This window comes from Rhipicephalus sanguineus, chromosome 4 (genome assembly GCF_013339695.2).
Source record: "Rhipicephalus sanguineus isolate Rsan-2018 chromosome 4, BIME_Rsan_1.4, whole genome shotgun sequence".
Lineage (NCBI taxonomy): Eukaryota > Metazoa > Arthropoda > Arachnida > Ixodida > Ixodidae > Rhipicephalus > Rhipicephalus sanguineus.
The window spans coordinates 9,353,446-9,377,653 of NC_051179.1; the positions used below are offsets into that span (position 1 = coordinate 9,353,446).

A 24,208-nucleotide genomic window follows, 5' to 3' on the forward strand; every position below is an offset into this window, starting at 1 on the left:
GATGATGACAGACTGATTGACAGCCGCTTTGTAGACTAGGCTACGTACGTCACATACGCCGAGGTAGTCTAGGAATAGGACAAACACCATCCGCTGATGTTGGTCTACGTAGCACTATCCAGGCCTACCAGCCTCGACGGCCTATACCTCACCAACGCGAAGAGTGGCTTCAGGTTCCGACATGTCGCCGGCTCTGTCGACAGACAATTTTTTGACGAAATGACCGAGGTATCCACGAATTCCAACAGCTCTACTATACCACATACTTCACTAGACATGGACCCCTCGTCACCACGATCACGACCGGATCCTCTAACAAGTCATTTCCAGCTGCTGGTGCTCACTGATCACGGTGATGATGCCCTTGTTCCTGGAAAACTTCTTGCAAACATGCACACGGGATCGTGAAACGTGCGTGCGTTCTCGGGACACGTATAAGCACTACATATCAGCTTTCCGCTTCTGGTGTTGGTAATACCGACCTTGTCATTGGCAGCGTTACCCAACCGTGAACAACTGGTTATATAACACATATGCGGCTCTTCAACATATATACGTGTGCGTATAAAATTTATACAAATCTTTAGCGTCATTTTGTAACGTGTCGCTCAGTAAAAAACGTTACGCCACAGCCACCTACCCGCCGCATGCTTCGCAAACATAGACTCCCACGGTACGTGGGATCTGCCGAATTTTTACACCTCTGAATGCTTTGAGTACTGCCAGCCCATGTGGTTCTCCTGAAACGTCAAGGAAAGATCTAGAAATTGCTATTACGCCATTTTGAGCCAATAATTAGTAAACTTCAGCCCTCCTCAGTTTATTTCAAATTATTCACTCACTGAAGTGTCCCCAGATCCAATTTCTTCTAAAGAATTTGAATGTGAAATTTGAATTGCATGAAATGTTCCCGAAATGCCTGTTACAGTACGCTATTGAGTTCCAGCTATGAGAGGACGGTATGTGTCCTGTAGCGCTGAAATACTGGAAATGAATGCTCACATTACAGTGGTGAAAAATATGCTATAAATTCTGAAATACCTTAGTCCTTTTAAAGCAGAATAAGCAAACAGGTGCAAATGGTACCATTAAAAATATGCAAGGCAAGAGAGGGAATGCAGGAAGGTTATGTAGACTTTCCAGTTTGCATCTTGACATTAAAAGTAGAAATGTGCAGTTTTTTAAGGAGCGCGAGTAGCCCGACAAAGCCCAGCTTGCAAAATATGTCGACTACCTCCTCAGCCATGTTTCATAAGCACACGAAACAGACATGCCACAAAAACAGCTATTGCTCATCATATGAGCGGATAGTGTACCAGCAAAACAGTGAAATCGATCGTTTCAGTCGCGGCTGGGAACACCTGCCCACGGCAAAGAAACTTGTGCTTCTAGTTAAGTCTGTCACAGTGCTCACTTGTGACAAGGCATCACAAAATTCACATTACTGCAGGTGTAAACGGACGAAGAGCAGCGGAACTCAGCGCCGTTAGCGCAGTACATACCATGCGGGTGATGCGGACACCGGCTGATAACTTCCCGCAGATATGTGACGAACGGGAAGATATGCGTTGCACGATTGCGCACTTCCCAATCGATTGATACGCGATGACTCACGAGAAACCCAGCATCTTTGGCAGCAACGATGCCACGGGCACGGCCGCTACATAAAATGTAGCGGCCGTACGAACGCCGCCGCCGCGCTGTGCATTTGGGCTTGAGGACCGATGGACAGCGTAGTGACAACTCGCGGCGAAGAATTGTTTGCATTTCCGCGAGGCAGATCAGCGTGAAGCATACTGAACAGCGCGATAGCATTGTGTGCAAAGACATCCGCTGGAGACGGCACGAACGAAGCTCGAAATGCCACGATGTCGAGCATGACAACGTATCACAAACAAGGGCGAAACACGAGTTCGACGAAAAGCATCACACTAAAATAAATCATAAATACACGTAGCCACCAACTTTCAAAGCTCTCACACAGCAAAAAGCCATGCGCGGAAGGAAAAAAGAACGCTTATGTTAAAAAACAAGGTTAAAACTCACCTGAAACAATCGGTATGCCACACCGTGTGAAGCGCCTGCAAACACTCGTCGTCCTCAATCGCATTCAGACAGCTTTCACAAGTCAACGGCTGCTCTTCTGTCAAGTCGAAATTCCATCGTTACTCAGTGTTAGTGAAGCAGGTTAGCTGCTGTTAGTTAAACGCAGCCCGTTATTTCGGAAGCAAATTTGGATATTAACCTGATGTCTCCATGCTCCACCACTACATGAAGATTTCGATCACACTGGCTGGCAAGCGCATGCGCTCTGAAGGCACGCCCTCCGCGCCATCTGTGTTCACTGTTATTTTTCTTTTGCGTCGGGAGTTGCTTTCAGATTTGCCGTGGTGTTCAGCAACTGGTCGTGCGACTTGGGTTTCCTCCGCATCCCGTATAGAATGAAGACTCGAAAATAGCATGGACGCAATTTAACCTCGATTGTCTGCGGTGAGCGAAAAGAGACCAAGTTTTGCTACTCCTTTGCGACTATACAAAGCCGTGGAGAAAATAACCTATTGTCTTGTGGCAGCGATCGGAGTCTTGTGCCCAACCTGGCTACTGAATTTAGAAGCCGATTAAAACATCACGGCGTGATAGCCACTTCACGGTCATGGTTAGAGGTCGGTACACACACGATGTGCGTCACGGTGAAGCGCTCTTTTTGTAATCTGAGGTCACTTCGAAAATGGGAATGTATCTGCTGTTGTTTTTGCCGAAGAGACTAGTTCGCGAAAAGAGCGGTCGGTGCCATACCTTCTCTAAAAACGAAAGTTTGAATAGCACAAACATGGTAGATTATGTTCATCCTGTGTCGGCGCTGTTTCCAATGTTTGACATGATGTAGTGCGTGCCAACCAACCCAACTGAACGCGCTGCTGTCGGTCATATCTTTGTTCTTAAAGTTGTTGCACGTTTGTTTCAGGTATATCAGAGCCTGTGTCATGGTTGCCCCGAAGTTGCAAGAGCGGCAAGAGGATGATCTTCCTGACAAGGATGTTGCTAAAGAATTCTACGCTAAATATGAGCCGAAAGAGATTCTGGGAAGGTACTTTTCCTTTTTTCCTTTGCTCGGGGGAATATGGTGGAACGTCGTTGACACGTTCCCATTTCAAACGATTTCCCGGTGCCAATGTTTGCAATGTCGTTATCAAGCGAAACTGCGCGATGTTTTAGTGAATTTGGACAGTACGTTTTTTCCCGCGTTTTTTTTTAAACCTTGTGAACGAAGTTCTGCTATATATGGAGGCTACATACATGGTAAATGACGTGTGCAGGCTTGCCGGCGGCATCATTCAAGTAACGCAAGGGGACATTTTGCAAATGGCCCTGGTATTCGCAACTTTCACGTGCCGTGGCGCCGCTCCGAATCTCTGTCGAGATTATTGAAATGTTGGGCCTGCTTGTGTCAGGAAATGTTGTCATTTGTTTTGTCTCAGTAGTGGTCGTTTTGCAACATTGTACCCGGTCTCGAAATTAGCACTTTCAGTTTCTCAAGGTGAGCGAAAAAATTCACGCGACGATTTATGATACTGCCTAATGCTAATTCTGAGTGCAGCTTCGTGTTGGGGCGATGCCAACTGTGTTTGAAGTTTTAGCTATTCGCAGTTGCAGCAATGTAACATTCGTTACATATTGCCACAGAAACTGCCAGCGCTCGAGTGCTATGCACACCACTCTGTGCATTGCAGCCGTTGCGAACCAAGCAAAACGCCAACAGCTCTGTTACGACAAGCGAATCCAGCCGCAGTGCACATGCCAGCCCTTCATGCGTGTGAGCTCCGACCGAGGGGCCAGCGTGCGTGACGGAGGAAGAAAGCGAGGTTAGACGCTGATGGCTCGCGATATCGACAGACTCTGCGTTCGCTCTCTTTCATCCTCGTTCGCTCTATCGGTTACACCAACGCCAGCCGATGCTGCTCATCGCAGGAACGGCCGCGTAAGAGGTGCGATTAAAAAAAAATAGGGGCAACTGATTTTAGTGCGAATCTCGATGCTCACAGCGTGCAGCAGGAGGCAAAGCAAGCTTCCCCTTCAGATTAGTGCCTCAAAAAGCTGTGAGTGATTAAACTTCACATGCAAATAACCAAGGCCCATGGATGTATGCAGCACCTATTTTGTGTCTGAGTTCCATAGCTGCACCTCATATCACATTTCTCGCACTTCGTTCCTCTGCTGAACACAGTCGCTGTGCGCACAGTACCCGAACTGATTAGGAATGTGTTCCGCCTCTAGAATATAATGAAAGGTCTGGTATCAAAATGTCCATCACATCATTCTATGTCTGAGGTGTCCTCGAAGTGCCTCCATGACCTTCACACTTCCAGCACATTTTGTTCGGTATAGGGGAGACCCGCTCAAGTTTGCCCGTCGACGCCAGTGCTTGCCATTCCCCTGCCGGAAAAAGCGTACTATAGTAGCTTGTTACGACCCCTTCGCACCCTTTGGCTCCCACACATTTGCGAAGCACGTGCTGCACATGAAACACCCCTCGTTCCGCGATGTCATCCCAACAAAAAGGAGGGAACTATTGCTGCGTCGTCAACTATCACAATGGCCATGCAAACACGAAGTGGTCAACTCCACCAGTGAAATTCTACTGATTCCCAAACAGATGGTACGAAAAAAGCAGATGACAGGTATGGATGCTTAAGTGGGCACAACCACGACAACTGCGAAAAAAGAAAAAAAAAATACATTAGCCGTTGTTGCACATCCATTGGTTTTTTGGCAGATACAGTGAACTAGTTGTTACTGAGTGTGCAGGTACAGCCCGTACCACACGGTGCACTTTCGGTAATGACCAAGATAAAATGCCTTGACAGCAATTGGCTCTTCCCCCGCAGATTGCACAAAAAAAAAAGTTTTTCTGAAAGCTGGGCGCTCGTCATTTTCCTATTAATAATGCTATGTCATGTTGATAGTACGCACGCTGTTCGTGAACTCGGAGTACCGGCTATGAGAACGGTGATAATGCAAGGAAGGACATGCGAGATAGATGTCAATTTTTGTTGCGGGACAGAAAGAAGCCCAAAATAGACCATTTATTTTTGGAGTGTTGCGTACCACACGATAACTCAAATGGTTGCTAGTAAATTAAGGTATCCCAACTTGTAGCAGTCACAGTGCCAGGGCCGCTTAACCTAAAGCACGAGAAGTGGCCTTATCCATGAATCCAGTAACAAGCATGGATAGTGTATAGTACATACAGCAAACCAAATAAAACAGGTATATAATTACGAACGTGCAGAACATTGTGCTAACTCCAAATCGTAAAAAGCGTTGTCCTCCACATGTGAAATGCACTTCGCTCTGACGAGGACGGTGTCGTCTGCTATCATTTGCTCTGCATCTGCTACATGGCTGAGCAGACGCTGACCTTTCACCAAATTTCTGCCACGCGAACAGAAGCGTGTACATTCTAACCGCGCGTGACGCGAAATTCTCAAAAACACGTGCAGAACGCGTGCAGCGTGCAAGCAAAGCAACGCGTTTTCAAGGCAGCTTGAAGGGGACAGTGGAGGGGCCAACTGTCGAGGAATGAGTTTTCGCCCCACATTAACTGACAGCGCCTGGCACCACGGCGCCTCCCACAGCGTGGGTCTCCCCTATTACTTGCTGATCGTCCTATTTTTGTCATTCCTGTCCTGTACGGTGCTATTCATTGCATTTCTCAAGCACCGAAAATGTAGCATGATGAACGGAAGATAATTTCTTAAACGTGAAAATTGCGTGTTGCCACTAATTTCATTCCCTGCTTGCCGACTTCTTCCTCTGTTTTATTTTTTATCAAGAAAGCATAATAAAATTATATTTCCAGTAGTCGCACATGCCTCGTAGTTATTGTGCTCATTTCATTCCCTGCTTGCTGACTTCTTGTGGCATTCTGCTGTTTTTGTTTATCAAGAAAGCACCATAAAATCATATTTCCGGTAGTCGCACATGCCTCAAATGATTCTTGTGCTTGAGTCTCAAAGGGCAACACATTTTTTTTCGTCTACTTACTCCACTTCAGGCTTTCAAGTGAGCTGAACAAGCTAAGCAGCAGAATGCAATGCAAGCAAAAATGAAATAAAGCAAGTCTCCAGGAATGTGTCTGATATTAATGAGAGATTTTTACTGAGACTCCAATTATTATATTGTGCTAACACAGCAGGCGTTGCAAAGTGTGATTAAGCACTGCAAGCAACGCGACGAGCATGTTTGACTTACAATTCTACGCATATTTATCTTCCTCAAGTGTGGTTTTAATCACATACCCAGCATTCCTTTACTCGTTACAATATGCTTTCATGAAAACATAAATTGGGGGGCTACCGAAGTGCAAAAAACGGCACTCTTTGCCAAACATGTACATTCTTGAACTGTCTGTCACTCTGCAATAGTCTTAATGACCGCCATGTTGGATGTGCAGTCGCACCATCTATAGGCGGTGCGCAGTGCTTGTAGGGGCGCCACCAAAAGCCGCGTAGCGGCGGGCGTTAGAACCGCAGGCAGCCTTCATGCCGGAGACTCCTGCTTTCACTGTAAGCACGGGTGATGTGTGCGTGCATGATTTGCTGCTTGTGAGAGTTCCAAATACTTTTTCTAAAAAGACGGGGCATGCAAACACGGGCACAAGAAAGAAGTCAGGACACCACGAACGCCGACTGACAACTGAATAGATGCACAACGGCGGAAAAGGCTAAAGAAAGTAGGAAGTAGATACGGCGTTAATGTTGTTTTCACGGCTGCCAATAAGCTAGGTAAGATAATGTGCCGCTGTGCAGAGGAAGAATGAGCGAGTACGAGTAAAAGACAAGAAGCGAACCGATATTTGTTTCGTAAAACACTTAAACGAATTCACTGATTGCCGTACAAGTGTGGTGTATAAGGTTCCTTTAAGCTGCGGCCGCTTCTACATAGGACAGACGGGCCGCTGCATTAACCAGAGATTATTAGAACATAAAAGGACACTAACCGGAGGCTCACCTTCTAATCTATCGTTACATTGTCGAGAGAGTGAATGCACACCAAAATTCAATGAATGTGCAGTTTTGTGCCGACATAGGAATGAAGAAACGCGTCTGATGATTGAGGCATGGCATATCGAGAACAGTGGTAGCGCATGCGTGAGCCAACCGTCGATTAACTTGCATAAAGATGAAATCAAATGCCTTAACAGTTATTTTTCGCGTAGGCTCCTACGCGTGCTGGATTGATAGGTTCGCCTATTGCATAAGCATGCGCAGATAAGTTTTCGTACCTTCTTTCTTTTCCGCCGTTGTGCATCTATTCAGTTGTTAGTCGGCGTTTGTGGTGTCCTGACTTCTTTCTTGTGTCCGTGTTTGCACGCCCTGTCTTTTTAGAATGAATACTTACCAACTAGGTCAGCTCTCTGTTATTCCAAATACTTACTTCTGTGGTCACAGTGTGCGCGAAGGAACTGCACCTTATAATAGTGGACATGCGTCTGATTTCACTGCTTTATGGGACGACATTGTCGCAATGAGCGCCAAGTGTTTGCCACAGACCATGGCCTCTGAGATCCGGCGCATAATCTACGAAGTGGTGCTCATTGTACATACGCCGCTTTCTTTATAACGCCCCGTCCTCTAATGGCTGGCTTCATTTGTTGATGCGTGAACCATCGTTTTCTATGGACACACTATCTTCGTTTACATGTGTATGTTTTATAGTAGATTTTGAGGGAGTGCTGTCGCGCTGGCAAATGATTTGTACAGGTGTGGCCACATGAAATGTCAGCGTTGGTAAAACTTCCAAACCAGCACTATAAATTTGAGAAAAAATAGCACGTACAGGACTCCAACAATAATTACGTCAGTTGGGTTTATTGGATCATTTGATATTTCCCTGTTCAGAAAATGTTGGCTGCAGATCCTGGTGTTCTTCATAGCCTCCCAGGAGCTCCCATCATCTCTAAAATGTCCATAATGTTACAGAAAAGTGGAAGAAGCAAGCAATTAGTTAAAAGTACATATCTGCAATATTCACAGTTTGAAAGCAAATGTGAAAAGTGATCATAAATATTGCTTCTAAACCACATGCTTCATTGCAATCATTTTCAAAGGAGATACAGAACTACAATGAAGCAGCGTGAACATATATTCACCATTTTTATGTAAAAAAAAAAACAGCAGTATCTAGCACCACTAGCAAGAATAAAGAAAAAAAAAACTTGAAGGTTTCAGAATCGACCCCACGCATCACACAACTTGTGTAAAGTGAATGTGCATTAGTGGTAGACATCAGGCTTTAAAGTTCGTGCGTTTCCCAATACTATGAAGTCGTGTTAACAGGATTTAAAAATGAGGTTTGATGTCCTGTCCAAAGCCTTCAGTGCTCACACGTGCCAGGTTGTACAGCCAATATGCAGATAGCTCATTGAGCGCACAGCCAACATTCTGCACCGAAGATCGCATGCCAGTGTGATCGATAGGTTGAGCATGCAGCCGATTCCACGTAGCACATGTGTGATTCAATCGGCGCCTGTGTGTGATTCAATCGACGCTTCGCATGATTCGTTTTTCAAAAAGAGGCATCGCGTCTCATGAGTAACAACGACCTCATGTGCATTGTAGCTTCCGGAATTTTGACGAGGTGACCAACTGTCAACATGGTAGCGTTCACTAAAGGCGTGGCGACATTAATGGAGAAATTAAAAAAAATCCGGCAAAGCTCACGCACTGTGGGAATCGATGTAATGCGAAGCTGCCAGTAAAGAGCTGCATAGATCGCCTTGTTTGTATTTGAGGCAAATGAAGTCATTCATGCCATGGCATCTAGTTCACTATATATCGCATGTTTGCCATGCATGCATGCATGTACAGTCTGGTATATACCATGCTAATGAAACGTATATTCTGGTATATACAATGCATGACCTGTCATTTATGTTCATCTCACACTCGTGTTATGCCATACTGGTTTTGGTATATATCCAGTTAACAGAACAACCGGAAGCGCACCATGACAGTGTTATGTAAATCATACCGTACATGACATGCATGTCATGATTTGCATGTTAGGACCTGTCATTTATGCTTGTCATACAATCATGTTACGTAATACCAATTTTGGTGTATATCAAGCTAGCAAACCGGTCACGAATGCACCATGAGCGTGGAATGTAAATCATGCTCTACATGACGTGCATGTCATGATTTTCATGTAACCGCCTCTCCTTTACGTTCATCACAGAGTCGTGTCGCGCATTACCAGTTTTGGTGTATATAAAGCCAGCGAAACGGCCGCGAGTGCACCATGAGTGTGGCATGTAAATCATGCTGTAAATTATATCATGATTTTCAAGTTACCACCTGTCATTTATGTTTGTCATACAGTCACGTCGCGCGATACCAGTTTTGACGTATATCAAGCTAGTGAAACGGCCACAAGTGCACCATGAGCGTGGCATGTAAATCATGTCGTACATGAAATGCATGTCATGATTTTCATGCTACCATGTGTCAGTTATGTTCGTCATACAGATTTAAACGGCCGCCAGCGCCTTGAGACCATGTCATGTAAATCATGCTGTACATGACATGTGCGTCATGATTTGCACGTTAGGACCTGTCACTTATGTTCGTCATGAACTCTTGTCACGCCATACCAATTTTGGTATATATCAAATTAATGAAACATCCGCAATAGCCCCAAGGCCGTGGCATGTAAATCATACTGTTTGACATGCATATCATGATTTTCATGTTATGACCTGTCATTTATGTTCGTGATATGGTCATGTTATGCCCAAGCAATTTTGGTATACATCCCATTAACGAAACGGCCAGGAGAGCACAAAGTCGTAGGCGGCTAGATGGATAGATACGCTCAAAGTCGCAGAGGTTCGCTAAGAAATGCTTCACATTTAAAACACAGTAATCATTCTAACACCAGTGTAAACAAAGCATGATTGCTTACCTTCCGTGTCGAACAGCGGCAATTCACCGCCACCGTCGCTTTTGCTTGTGAGACAGCACCGGAAACTTGTAGAAGTGTGTTCCTGGTGAGTTTCTGTACGTGTTCGAGCAGCCAACTATGCAGCAGTGTTTTCTGGGCATCGTTGAAGGCTGACAGAAGCATGAAATTGTGATTGAAAGCACAACTATCACAGCAACTACAGCACTCACCTTGATGCTCACGGGAACACTGCTCACCCGAGCCCCCCTACACTTCTGAGCCGTGGCGACAGGTGGCATTTTCAGCGCTTTGCACAGTGCTTATAGGACGTGAAACTTGCAAGTAATCTCAAAAACGCGGTTTTTCACGTACAAACTGTGCGGTGCAAATTAGGCCGACATATTGCAGAAAATATGGTGCTACGTCAACATTTTCCTGCTACGTTTTTGGCATTTCTATAATAGTTCATAAAAAGTACTGCGAGATATTGTTCTTAAAACATTTTGCAGCTATGAATTCTAGCCTGTACAAAAAAATGACAGCAGTTTTTCTTACGTTAAACTTTTCACGTGTTCTTGTTGCAGGGGGATAAGTAGTACAGTGAGACGATGCATCAACAAGGAGACCGGCGAAGAGTTTGCTGCAAAAATAATTGACATTAGCTCCGATACCGATGGGTCCGGGCCAACAAGTCTCTACCAGGCAACGAAAAGGGAAATCGACGTGCTGAAGAGAGTGGCTGGTCACCCCTACATTAGTAAGTGCTGTACTTATACTGCAAATTGATAATACTACCTTATAGAGTTCGTACAGTCATTCAGCTCATCCTTGTATCAGAAAATAAAAAATTAGAGCAAATAATTTGCAGGCTAGGTTCTGTCATTTCTTTTTTTCTTGTTTTGTCACAAGAGGATTTTAGTTCATCCATAGACGTAACTTACCGTTTACGTTTTTACGGGTTACCGGAGCCGTTGATATTGGTAGCAGAGATCATAGCAGCGTCTTGTGGCGTTTTGTCCAACTACAATACCTTTGCAAAGTTTTCATTAGCGTCAGTGCTCTCGTCAAAACAAAAATAATGAAAGTACTGTGAGTCAGTGATTCTCTAACTGGCATTGTGTTGCACCAGCAGTTAAAGGGCCCCTAAACCACCCAGAGGTTGAAATTTAGGTATGGTGTTGCAGCTGTGCACTGGTCTACAACAAGCACGTAGTCGTGAGAATGTTTTGAAATGGTGTGGTAATAGCAGAGTTACATGTGTTGATTCAAAAGAGGCCCTTGCCTGTTTTGCTCTTTTCTATGCTATGCTGATGTCAGGGCGAACACCGAGGGGTTGATTGCCGAAAGGCCTGGAGAGGTGAAGGGGTTGTTTCTTGGAATTTGTGGGCCACCCACGGCTCGTAGCACTGCCGCGTTTGGCATTGCTGATCATGGCGGCATTGTGACTCAATGCACACGTTTACTTGAAATTTTTAAAAAATTATTGGAGGTGGTTTAGGGGCCCTTTAAGTAAAATGTGTAATTGATTGCAATATTAGCTGTGTGTGTGTCTGGTGAAGCTCCACATCATCATGCGTCACTGCCAGCGTTGTCCATCACATATACTTTTCCGACATCCCGTAAAAACATAAGTCCACGGATGAACAAAAACTCTTTGTTCTCGTAAGTGTATAGTAGCTGCGTAAATCAATTTATAGGAACAATCTGTCATTGTGAGTGCGATGATCTGCTGCTGAGCATGGGATTTGATTTGCGGAAGGAATGTCTATTGGCCTCGAGATCGAGCGGAGTCGCCGCTTGGCGGCTACTGGCTGAACCACGCCTAGTATGGATTGCTTCCTGCGTCGTCTGCTGACCACGACGTGTTTGCATGTGCGCGTAGTTCATGGACGTCCTCAAAGGGCGGTTTGTTCTGTTATGTTAGTGCAATTTTCACTGCTTGTACGTATGCCTAACATGATTTACGGAAGCATTTGGCCTTGCTAGGCTGTACATGCACTGTATCAAGATCAGTAAGTTGTGGGGTCTGAAGATGGATCGCCGCTCTCGGAACACACGGAGACAGTCACGCGGTCGTGCAACAAACATGTGTACATTTATAAACCTCTTTTACATACGACGATCTCTCCTGCCGAATCTAATACACAACTAGTAACACACTAAGTAACCTTATACAATGCCAATAGAATACCTGGAAAACATAACGAACCCAAGACAACATAAGACATACAATTCACCGCGAATGTGGCGTCGCCGACGTTCGACTCACCACGAAGGGCCCACGGGAAATGAGCCACGGTATCATCCCCCCATGGACTCACCACGGGAGACGTCCATCCACGCACGCTACCAAACCCCAAAGAGAGTCGCTGCTGTTTTCTATCCGCCGGCCTAACCTCTCCCGCAGGCGGCGCTGCCGGCGCCATCGCGCTAACCCTAACCCACGCAAGCACAGCGCCACTGCTCACTCGGTGGCTGTTAAACCTAACTGTGACTAATACGCGAGACGTGCATGCGCCATGAGGCACAAATGACTTTACAGGGGGTGATAGCACCCCCACAAAGTGCACTTGTTGAGAGGGCTATGTATTGCCGTCGTACCCTCCGTTCGCCATAATCATTGCAGCATGAGTGCTGTTTTGTGGCTCAAGCACATCGCAAAGTGCACTTGGCATCATCCTAAACGTAAGGAGTATTAAATATCGTGTGAATGCAGCGTTTTAGTGACTTGGTGGTACTAAACATTAAGCCATCCACTTTCACGTTGTTGGGTGTATAATTTTGCAGTCTGTAATACCACAAGGATCAGTCTTGGGTCCCGTTTTTTCTACTGTTCATTAATGACATAGTGCTAAACATACCAGTTACAATTCAGCTGTTTGCAGACAACTGCATATTCTGCCACGAAATCCGCAGCGAGGCAGATCACGCTATCGTAAATTCATCTTTATCTGTTATTGCTACTTGGTGCTTAGAATGGCAAATGAGCATTAAAAAAAAAACGTATCAATGACCACAACACGCAAAAAGAAGTAGTTGCCTTTTGTGTACAGCATTAATGGTCATAATTTATCGTCTGTTACGCAATATAAATACCTCGATTTTGTGATCACGTCGGACCTTAGGTGGAGTAGCCATGTAGCTCACATTAAAAAAAGGCCATGAAGAAACGTGGATACCTGAGAAGAACCTTGCCTAATCTACAATTAATATAAAATTGTTGGCTTACAAGACATTCATAAGACCATTACTAGAATACACTGCTCTTGTCTGGGGCCCTTACACCCAATCAAACGTAAGTGAAATCGAAAACATACAGCAAAAAGCAGTCAGATTTATCTTTCATTCTTACCGTCATCACACATCCATTAGTGCTCATTTACAGGACACAAACCTTGAAACTCTATAGGTATGATGCTATCGAAAGAGGCCCAAGATATTATGCTTAATTTGTCACGAATATGTCAAAATAGACAGGAAATCGTATGTTAAACCGTGTAGCCGGCGCCCAACCCGTTTATCTCATTCGTTCAAGTTAATCGAATATTCGTGCCAAACCAACATATTCAAACAATCATTTTTTCCCCCCGTACAATCTGTGAATGGAACGCCTTGCCTGAAAATGTACTGCAGAGCCCAACCATGTCATCGTTCGTGCACGCCCTTGCATGACCAGAGGTGTTTCCCACAACGTCTGTCACTTTCCAGATGGCATGTGATGTTGAAAGAAAAGCGACAACACCCCTCTTTTCATTGTTGAGCAGACTACTCTGTGACCATGCGCTGTTTTGCACATTTTTGTCATTTCTTTCCTTGTAGTTATTTTTATTTGTCCTAAACTGTCAATACTTCTCTTTGTGATCTCTGTATTTTTTTGCCAATATTTTCACCTGTATTATCGTGTGTTTTATGGGATTCCATTGTTTCCTGTGTTTCACATGCTGTAAAGATTGTTCATCACTGTTTTTAGTTTCATTTCAGAGATTTGTTTCGAATTGTTTTCACAGATTGTTCAACGTTTTCTTGAGTACAATCCATTCCTGCCTATGGCTTGTAAAACAAACTGGTAGTATTAAATAAATAAATAAATAACTGCTGGACTGCCGTTTATTGGTTATGCGACGAGATTTAGTTGTGCTTAAGATGTCCTTTTGTTGTACGGTCCTGGTCCCACTTCACAGGAATATTTCTTTCAAGTAAAGTGAGACACTTCGGTACATAAATTGTCCCTGAAAAAGAACAGAAAATGGAATGACACGGAAGTGATAAAACTGAGTAGCCATGCGCAATTTTAACTAGGGGCGAAATTTATACAAAAAAGAGTGTGTGCTTAGATTTAGGTACGTGTTAAGGAACTCTGGTGGTCCATATTAATCCAGACGGCGTTCATTGCGTTTATGTCGGAGTAACTTCACGCAAAACCTCGTCCTGTTTTTAGTATTATTGTTATCTTGAGCGTTCGTGTGGCACTGCTATAGTTTGATGGTAGGCAGCGAAGATTATTCGCATAAAAAAAGACACTTTTGTCCCATAAAATAATCGGGCCTTTGTTGCGCCACTGTCATGCAAGTAATTAATCGAAGAAAGCTCTGTGCAGAACTGTTGCCTTTTTATGCTCTTACTGGAATAAAAAGCGTGCACGTGTTAAGTGTCTCCATAGCGCTACGGGCTGCCAGCCACATAGCTTTCTTGAACTTATCAACTATCCTACATTTCATGAACGACTGAATAAGAGAAAAATGGCGATGCGTAATTGTGCACACCGTGCTTTTTGAACACATTGCACAGGAATACAGACTTTCTTTTTTTGTATGCAGATGAGCTAGAAGTAAATACTTAATTAGTTCATTAGCGCCACAGCAGTGCGTAGTAGGCAGAACACAAATAAAACAACAAGAAGCGTCGCATAGTGAGAAAACACACTGTCGCCAAGGGCAAGCATCCTGTTCATTGACAGGTTGTGCTTCTCTCACAAGTACAGTAGAACAGTAGTCTCTCAGTAAACAGAAATTTCTTGAAGGGACACCAAAGAGCACAACAATTTTTTTCTTATTACTAAACTACTCTTTCACGATACCAAAAACACAACGCTTGCTGTTGAGATTTCTCACAGACTCTTAGTAAGTGAGAAATCGCACAAAAAGAAAATGTGGGTGGCGACGCCACCTTGAAGTTTCCGCCCCCTTCGCCCTGATGTCACATATTTTGACAGTACCTACTAGGGCCTACATAGTTCCTAAACCGTAAAAATGAAGTACAGTCGAACCCGGGTATATCGAACTCGCCAAAAAACGTTTATTAGTTCGATATATGGCATAATTCGATATAGGCCCGCTGTAGGATTTAATGACACAAAGGCACATACAAATAAGTAAAGTACTTTATTAATATGGTGGCTTACTTGCGTACCCTACTTTGGAACAAAATAGTCCTGGATTTTCTTCTGTTTCAACAACTTTGCTGCCTGTGACAGCACGCACGCCTCCACGTCCAACGAGTCAGAGCAGCCTTGTATATTCACTCAATAGCGCCGGACCAATGCAAGTGCACTAATCACTTCGGAGGATGTAAGCAGCGGGCCATCGTCAATTTCCTTATTGCTGTCGCTTTGGCTCGTGGTTTGCACGACGTCTGCAACGTATTCCTCATCTTGTAGCTGGCCCATGATGGCGACATCATCGTCCACACTGACGAACTCGTCGAATGTCGATCCGTATGCGGTGGCGACGCCGGACTTCTTACCGCGCTCGACTCGATTTGTGATTTCGAGTTTCGTGGCGAACGGCAAATTCTGCCTCTTTGCACAAGCCATGACGACAGCGCGCCAAGAAAGTTCACAGAGCGCCAACAGGCAACACCACCAGCACGGACCACGCTGAACTCGTGGAAAAGAGGCAGCAGCAGGCACGCAAGCATAAAGAAAAAAAAATGGCGCTCACTTGTACCGCCTCCGTGCCTCGGAGAAAGCGCGACGGCCTCTGATTGGCTGTAAGCGCTGTGAGCAGGCCAGGATCATTTTTTGCAGGGGGGTGTTCGGCCATGCACAGCCGGGTCTAAACCATTTTTTCTAGGGTGGCGCCGGCAGTTTTCCCCGCCACCGAGAGGGAAAGCCAACTTGCTGGGTCACTTTTGAGGCACATGGAGTTTGATATATCGGTTGTCGTTGCTATTTTCTTTCGATGTAACAGTAACTTTTGCTATATATTCTCAATGTAAATTTACCGTGTTTAGAAATTGTTCGATATACGGGATAATTTGATATAAACGGGTTCGATATAGTCGGGCTCGACTGTACACTGTCCTCTGAGGGGGTCATAGAGTTAACATACAAAGTTTGAGGAAATTTCGTTGAGCCAATGGCGCCAAAATACGATAAGTACACTTTGAAATCCGTGATGTCACGCGTGGAGATTTTGGCACGAGACTGTGAAATTCATTTTCTCCCTTATTCATACACCTATGATGGTGAAATTAACTACATTATAGTTCTCAAAGTACAATTTATCAGTCCAAACTGATTCATTGTTTCTCTTTAGTGTCCCTTTAAACAGAACTGCTGCTTAAATGGAACAAATGCCTCTAATGTGATTGGTTTCGTACTTGAATTCTGCACCACTGTTCATCTCTCAGTAAATGGAACTCCTGTTAATTGGAATATATTTTCCTGGTCCCTTCAGTTTTCGTTAAGACGACAAACTAGCGACCTCGGCGTTCTTATCGACGGCCACAGCGTCACAGCTCTCGTCGCCACCGGAGCCGACTATTCTGTCATCAGTGGACCGTTCGCCACGAAGTTGAAGAAAGTCAAGACCGCGTGGGAAGGTCCCGAAATTTTGACCGCTGGAGGACACCTGGTGAACCTGGCAGGAATCTGCACTGCGAGAGTCACCATTAACAACCGCATTTATCCCGTGAACTTCGTAGTGCTAGAGCTTTGCTCGAGAGATGTCATCCTTGGTATGGACTTCTTAAGCTTACATGGTGCAGTCATTGACCTGAGATACGAGTCGATAACACTATCCACAGAAAAAGCATTACCACCGCACACGCTGCCAGGAAGGCACGCCTTGAATGTGATGGAAGACCATGTCACCCTCCCCCCTCGTATCAGCGTTGCATCGTTAGGTCTTCTTCGGGCTGCGAAGTTGCGACGTCAGGGCTCCATTCGGCTTGCGGCATGTTGTTTATATTTCGTCGCTGCGGCGTCATCGTCAGCAGATCGGCATTTCGTCATACAGCAACCGCACCTCCATCGGTTGCTGCCCTTAGTTTTCCGCGTACGTGCTAGGTGACAGGCCCCGGGCTGGGCCAGTGTATCGTTGGCGTTGGGGAGAGGTGCAGCGGCCTGGCGACGGTGATCGGTAAGGTCCTCAGGCGGGTCCACTGGCGGGTCCAGGCGAGTCCAGGCGAGTCCAGGCGGGCCAGATAGCCGGCGATGTCACTTGGCCGTTCACCTTTTTCTGGACGTGGTGCGTTGATGGCGAAACCACGCAGTCCCATCTGTCAGTACTGGCAGCGGCAGTAGGTGTGACCAGCTTCTCCGCAATGGTAGCAGAGTGGTCGGTAGTCGGGGGCACGCCAGATGTCGGTCTTCCTCGGGGTGTAGCGCTGGCCGACAGGCGAACAGTAGGGCGTCAGTGGTGGCGGTACTGCGGCAGTGTGGCATTTTGGCGTGGGCGTGGAGGAGGAGCATGACGGCGGGCTGCAGCAGCATAGCTTATAGCTTGTGGCTGCGGCTTTGCTAGCTGAGGTGCGCCCAGTGACTGCTGGATCTTCTGGCGCAAGACGTCGGTGATGAAATCTACTTGAGGTTGCGATGAAGGTAGAATCTTTCACAGCTCCTCTTGCACGATTGCTCGGATCGTCTCACGCAGGTCGGCGGGTCCTAGCACTTGAACGTCGGTGTAGCTTGTGGCCAAGAAGCTGCGGTTGTATTGCCGCGTTCGCATCTCAAGCGTTTTCTCGATTGTTGAAGCCTCCAAAGCAAACTCAGTGATTGTCTTCGGCAGGTTCCTTATCAATCCAGCAAAGAGTTCTTGTTTGACACCCTGCATGAGGAACCTGACTTTCTTCTCCTCAGGCATGCTTGGCTCGGCGTGTCGAAACAGGCGATTCAGCCCTTCCGTGTAGATGGCAATGTTTTCGTTGGGCAGTTGCACATGGGTCTCTAGCATAGCTGCGGCCCGTTCCTTGCGGACCACGCTCGTGAACGTGCTAAGGAACATTGTCCGAAAGAGATCCTATGTTTGTAGCGCGGATTCTCGGTTCTCGAACCACGTCCTCGCGGCCTCTTCTAGGTAGAAGTAGATGTGACGCAGTTTTAGATGCGGGTAATCTCTTGCTCGGGGGTATGTCCCGCAGCATTGGCCTTGGTGTCCACACTCACACTACGCATGCGCAACTCTCGTCCTTCCCTCTCTCCAACAACTGCGCGTTAGTCTCTCCACTACTCTACTACCACCTGCTTGCGCTTCTCCTGCGTTCTCGCTTCTGCTCTCGCGGCGCATGTGCTACTCTCCTCCTCTAAGCGGGTAGAGCGCTGCGCGCGTTCAGTGCAGCGCTTGCTTCGGTTGACTCCGCTTGACTCCGTTGAAGCTTCCGATGAAGTGTGATGGAAGCAACAGTCCCGTCAGTGAGTGGGCTGACGCAAGCACGCATCAGCATCAGCCCAGTTACGTCCACTCAAGACAAAGCTGCGAAGCGAAGGGCACGCGACGCTGAACGCAAACGCTTGAAACGAGTGGCAGACCCTGAACTTCGTCAGCGCGAAGCAGCTTTGAAGCGTCAACGTCGAGCAGCGGATCCTGAGCTTCGAACCCTTTAATAACGATCCGCGATGCTCCGCATCACCCCATGGTTCCCCTCTGGAAGATGGTGTAATTTTTTTTTCCTCGGAGTCCCAGTTGTTGAAGCTGGCTACTTGGTCGTACATCTCCAGCCAGCTTTCTGGGTCTTCAATCGATCATCCACGGAAAGTTGGTGGCTCCCTGGGTTGCTGCATCACTACTGTCGCGGCTGACATAGCAGTGGTCATCGTTGCTGTTGTGTTCGTCGCCGTGGTTTCTCACTTCTCGGGTAGGAGTCCATATTCAGGTTGCCTGCCTTGTAGCCTGCGGCTAACTCGCTGTTGCACAAGGTCTTCGATGTCTTCACGCTGTGGGCTTGGTTCCCAGCTTATCGTAGGTGTCCGGAACATCAAGGAAGCAGCACCTCCACCAGATGTCACGGGGTCGTGATGTCGACAAAGGCAGCAGTCGGTGCGTCCGAAATGAAACTCTTTATTTGGCCGAACTTGTGGCCGGGAAACGGAAAGTCAAACAGCAATACACACTGTACTGTGATAGCGGCGAACAGAGCGTCGACCGTTGATAAAACTGCTCATGGCTGGGACGCGCCGTCTTTTATACATCATGCATTGAACTTTCCAGTCTTGTCACTGGTGGTCGCGCGAGCTCTAGAATAATCTAGACTATTCGCGTCCTGCGTGCAATCTTAACAAAGTGATCTACTACAATCGCAAAGCTTCTTGAACACAGCGGCGTGGTCAGCGTCGAGCGTTGCTAACCATCCTTGCGGGTCAAGCCCGAATAGATCAGAATAAAACAAGAAGCGGGCGTGGCAATATAAGTGGTATTATTTTATAAAAACACAAATATAACATATGTTGAGGTGATATTCTCTAGGTTTACACCAACCTTAATAAGATCGTTTAACCATAATTACAAAATATTTCTGTGTGCAAGCATCTTCTACAGTGATTAGTTGAATTCCTGCATATACGTCCTCTTTTTTTGCAGTTGAGCTGCATGATGTGTTTGAATCGACAACATTCATTTTCCTGGTGTTGGAGCTGTGAGTACTATTTTTTTTTTTTCTGAGAATCAGTTGCTCTTGAAAGCACTTCTTTTAGGGGAAGAACGAAGATGTGAGATACACACAGCCACCCAATTATGTCTCCCATTCAATGTTCTTTTTTTTTTTTTTTGTGCATGCACAAGGAATCTTGCAAGAAATGCCAACCAGTCCAGTCTAATTGCACCACGTTGTTCCTTGTCTTAGCAAATAGTGCAATGGCGTGTTATGATGACTCTGTGGGTCATAATAACTCACAGATATCCCAGGCTGATGCGAAACATTGTCGCCGTCAGAGCTTGAAGCTGAGGTGCTGTCCATATGCCTACTCGTATACTTTGTGCTTGTTCACTACTTTGGGACGGCAACTATTAGGCAAGAGAACAGCCGGTGCCACACGATTGGCACCAACTTCTCCTTACATATGTTTAGAGAAAAAAAAAAAAAAAGAAGAGCTAGTCTACGTTTTTGATTGCTGCATTCTTCACCATCACAACCAGTATAAGCTATAACCGTACACTGTTCAGAGCTTTCTCTAATAAACACTGAATGTGCAGTTGTTTCTCTTTTGGTGTCAAGTGGTCATGACAGGCCGTTTTAGTTGTGCTCCTGATGGTGCAAGCTCACATTGCTGTACTTGTTGTTTACCTGTCCCAGGTGTCGGCATGGGGAACTCTTTGACTACCTCACAAGTGTTGTTGCTCTTTCAGAGAAAAAAACTAAGTAAGTACACTTTGGCCACTACTTCTGCAATGACATGTTGCTATTAAAAGTTTACTTGTATTAACGTTTCATTTGCTTATGGTGCTCGACTGCTGAGTCGAAGGTCGCGGGATCGAATCCCGGCCGCACTAGGCGCATTTTCGATGGAGGCAAAATGCTAGAGGACCGTGTGCTTAGATTTAGGCACATGTCAAAATGCTAGAGGACCGTGTGCTTAGATTTAGGCACATGTTAAAGAACTCTCCACTGCGGTGTCTCTCCACTATGGTGTTGATATTCACATTGCGGTTTTGGGACTTAAAACTCTACAAATTATTATTAATGTTTCTTTTACCAATACTGAATGTGTTTGACTTGTAGCACATGGTTTTCGAAAATGCACCAAGCATCTGGATTCAAATGACTTTGGTTGGAGAAACTGTTGAGTGCTTTACTGCTATGACAAGTGCAAAAACACGAGGTCCAATGTGTTACCAGTTACAGTGAAGCAAACTTCATTTGGACACGGCTAAAATCATTTATTTTAGCAGGAGGAAGTATATTTCCAGAGGTATTCGTATGCGTTTGTGAGATCCATTCGGCTAGTGCAAGTCTTTCATGTACATGCCAAATGTGTGAACTGCAAAGAGAGTTATTTGGAGATTTACCGGAGCTTTTTATTAGTTTTAAACATGAAATTAACAGGAAAGGTGAATACGCACCACTTTGCATTGGAAGAAGTTTTCCAAATGTGTATACAATCAAATCCTGCTAGTGCAACAAAATGGATGAGATGCGAAAAAAAAAGATGTACTCATGAGTTTTCATTGCAGGCCACACAATTCTGTACAATTGGAAAATTCAGACTCATACTCTAGTGCCATCAAGTAATGGCATCAAACTTGTGTTTGGCCACACCCTGGTTAATTCAGGCAGCCCTTCGAGTACAGTGAGCATAAAGCAGCAGACATTTGCAATGCAATGGCTCAGCAAAACTAAGTGATTGAGTCCGTACTGGCTCTGTGCACATTCTTTGTGCACACAGGTCTCCAGCACTATGTGGGCACCATCTACAATCACGTTCATAGCGATGAATAGAAGTTTCGTTTTGACATGGTGCAATTTGCACGCGACATCAAAACATGGTGGGAGCTGTGGAGCATGGAGAGTTATTCCACAGCAGTCCATACACCAGCATCAAATGCACTGGCTGCATCATGGTGTACGAACAGTCTCTTGCTGACTAGCCCATGGGTGAAGAAAAAAATCACATTGTACGCTTGATAGTGCTAAGCATGCGCACCACCAAGCGCCTGCGATCCCTCACAATATTGTCAAGCTGCCTTCCTTAATTTTTGGGGCATTCCTGGGCAAAAGTCTTTTCCCAGTCTTGATCGGTAGGGGAAATCTAAGTTGGAAATGCAATAGATCGAGGAAAACTGTTTGTTGCAAGGACATATTTTTATATATATGTAATTTCTTGAAGCTCTTCCTGGACTATAGGTGTTGTAGGTGCTCAAGTGAAGTGGACAAACAAACGAAAAATGATGTTTATTGCCTTTGTTGCGGCCGAGAACTGGCTTTCATCAGGGCATACTTGCATATGACTGTCACATACATTGACAGTTATATTCATGTATACCCTAATAAATGCTGGTCCCCGGCCGCAACGTAGGCAATAAAGCATCGCTTTTCAGTTGTTTGTCTGCTTCACTTGAGCACCTACATATATGTGGCGTTTTTTTCTAAAAGAACCAAATCCAGAAACCGAAACTGGGCTAAATTTCATGGGAGCGTAAAGCGTGCCTAAGTGTCTTTTACATTTAAAACAACTGTGATCAAATTGGGGCAATTTCTTGTTGTAACGTGAACTCAAAAAGGCAGTTTTGCATAAAAAATGATCTAAATCCTGCACCTGTTTGAATCAAACTGAGCCAGATCCATTAAACCATTGCTTCGTCAACAATCGTGACCAGAACACCCAGGATATCCGCATCAAATCTTTTTCATTTGTGACTTAGTTGCTTTCCTATCGTGCTTTCGTGCCACAATTAGTTTTTCTTAGGCGAGTTGGTACTTATTGGTGGATGTGATGTTGTAGGACAAAACTTGAATATTGTCACGCACTTATAGGCGTTGTAGGGCAAGAACACCGGAACAGCAAGACGCGAATGACAGACACGGTCCAACGGCTAGCGCTCCTCGCCTTCGTCTTCCTCGCCTTTTCGGCTTGCCACGGCATGCTGGCTCAAAACACCAGGTGGCATTATTCCCCCTCCCAACGGAGCATCGACTCGATGCTGATACACAGGAGATACACTGAAGAGGCCGATAACGAAAAAAAAAATGAACAAGAGCAAAAAAAGTGAGAGAAGTACGTTATAACACATAGCGAAGATGCACGCGAAAGAAAATGAGGTCTGGGGTCCGCAATAAAAGCAAAAAACGCAGTTCACAGTTCTTTGGAGAGCTAACCGACAACGGCAAAGGGAAAAGAAAGTTTGCTGCACGACGAAAATAGTCACCAAAAATAATCACCGCGTAAAATATGGTTTTAGGCGTACAACATGTACAACCTCTGTGCGCGGTACACGGCGTTGGGACGATGCTGAGCCTCCGTCTGGGATAACTTCATAGTTAACTTCGCTCACACGCCTTAGTACTTTGTACGGTCCGAAGTACTTGCTCAGGAGTTTCTCGCTGAGACCTCGTCGTCGAATGGGAGTCCAAACCCAAACTTGGTCACCAGGTTCATAGGTAACTTGTCGATGGTGGATGTTGTACCTTCGTGCATCTGCACACTGCTGCGTTCTTATGTGCAGGCGGGCCAGTTGACGCGCTTCCTCTGCGCGCTGAATGTAATCTTCGACGTCAGGAGCTAACTGCTCGTGCTGGGAGGTGTCGTCATAAGGAATCATGGCGTCTAGCATGGATTGAACATCTCGACCATAAACGAGGCGGAATGGCGTGAATCGAGTCGTTTCCTGTGTTGCGGTGTTGTACGCAAACGTTACGTACGGTAGGATTTCGTCCCACGTTTTATGCTGCGCATCCACGTACATAGAGATCATGTCCGCCAGCGTTTTGTTGAGCCTTTCTGTCAAACCATTAGTCTGAGGGTGGTACGCAGTGGTCTTCCGGTGGTTCGTGTAACTGAGCTTGAAGATGTCGTCCAAGAGCTTTGCCGTAAACGCTGTCCCTCGGTCAGTGATGATGAATGACGGGGCGCCGTGACGAAGCACAATGTGATGCATGAAAAACTGGGCGACTTCGGATGCTGTCCCGCGGGGTAGTGCCTTCGTCTCAGCGTAACGGGTCAAGTAATCAGTGGCGACAATGATCCACTTGTTTCCGGAGTAGGACAAAGGAAACGGCCCAAGGAGGTCCATTCCAACCTGGTCAAACGGCGTACGTGGTGGATCGATGGGTTGTAGGAGGCCTGCAGGTTTTAAAGGTGGCGACTTGCGACGCTGACATTCACGGCATCCTTTCACGTAGCGCTTGACGCAAGCAGCCAGTTTAGGCCAGTAATATTGTTGTCGCACCCGATCAAGAGTCCTCGAGTAGCCCAGATGGCCAGATGTCGGCTCGTCGTGGCAAGCTAACAGGATGTCATCGCGAAGGCCTTGAGGCACGACTAGAAGATGAGATCTGCTGCCGACACCGGTGTTCAGTTTGTATAATATGCCCTCTCGTAAGCAAAATGACG

At 45.8% G+C, this 24,208-nt stretch overlaps 2 protein-coding genes across 6 annotated transcripts in view; one reads left to right on the forward strand and one right to left on the reverse strand.

The window, feature by feature from the left end:
* The window catches only part of LOC119389344 (LIM domain kinase 1), a 74,648-nt gene extending 72,364 nt beyond the window's left edge, over positions 1-2,284 (reverse strand). For all 3 annotated transcript variants that reach the window (XM_049414404.1, XM_049414403.1, XM_049414405.1), the window contains exon 1: positions 2,047-2,284. The gene's annotated coding sequence lies outside the window, so the exon portion shown is untranslated. The remainder of the gene's footprint in view (positions 1-2,046) is intronic.
* Positions 2,285-2,340: 56 nt separating this feature from the next.
* Positions 2,341-24,208, forward strand: part of LOC119389346 (phosphorylase b kinase gamma catalytic chain, liver/testis isoform) — a 69,521-nt gene continuing 47,653 nt past the window's right edge. For 2 of the 3 annotated variants that reach the window (XM_037656565.2, XM_037656567.2), the window contains exons 1-5: positions 2,341-2,490; positions 2,966-3,088; positions 10,530-10,702; positions 19,743-19,797; positions 20,455-20,520. In XM_037656565.2, coding sequence (XP_037512493.1) covers positions 2,985-3,088; positions 10,530-10,702; positions 19,743-19,797; positions 20,455-20,520 — 398 coding nt within the window. In that variant the 5' untranslated portion in view covers positions 2,341-2,490; positions 2,966-2,984. Of the gene's footprint in view, positions 2,491-2,574; positions 2,664-2,965; positions 3,089-10,529; positions 10,703-19,742; positions 19,798-20,454; positions 20,521-24,208 lie in introns of those variants that run through there. The other variant, XM_049414406.1, reaches the window with a different exon arrangement.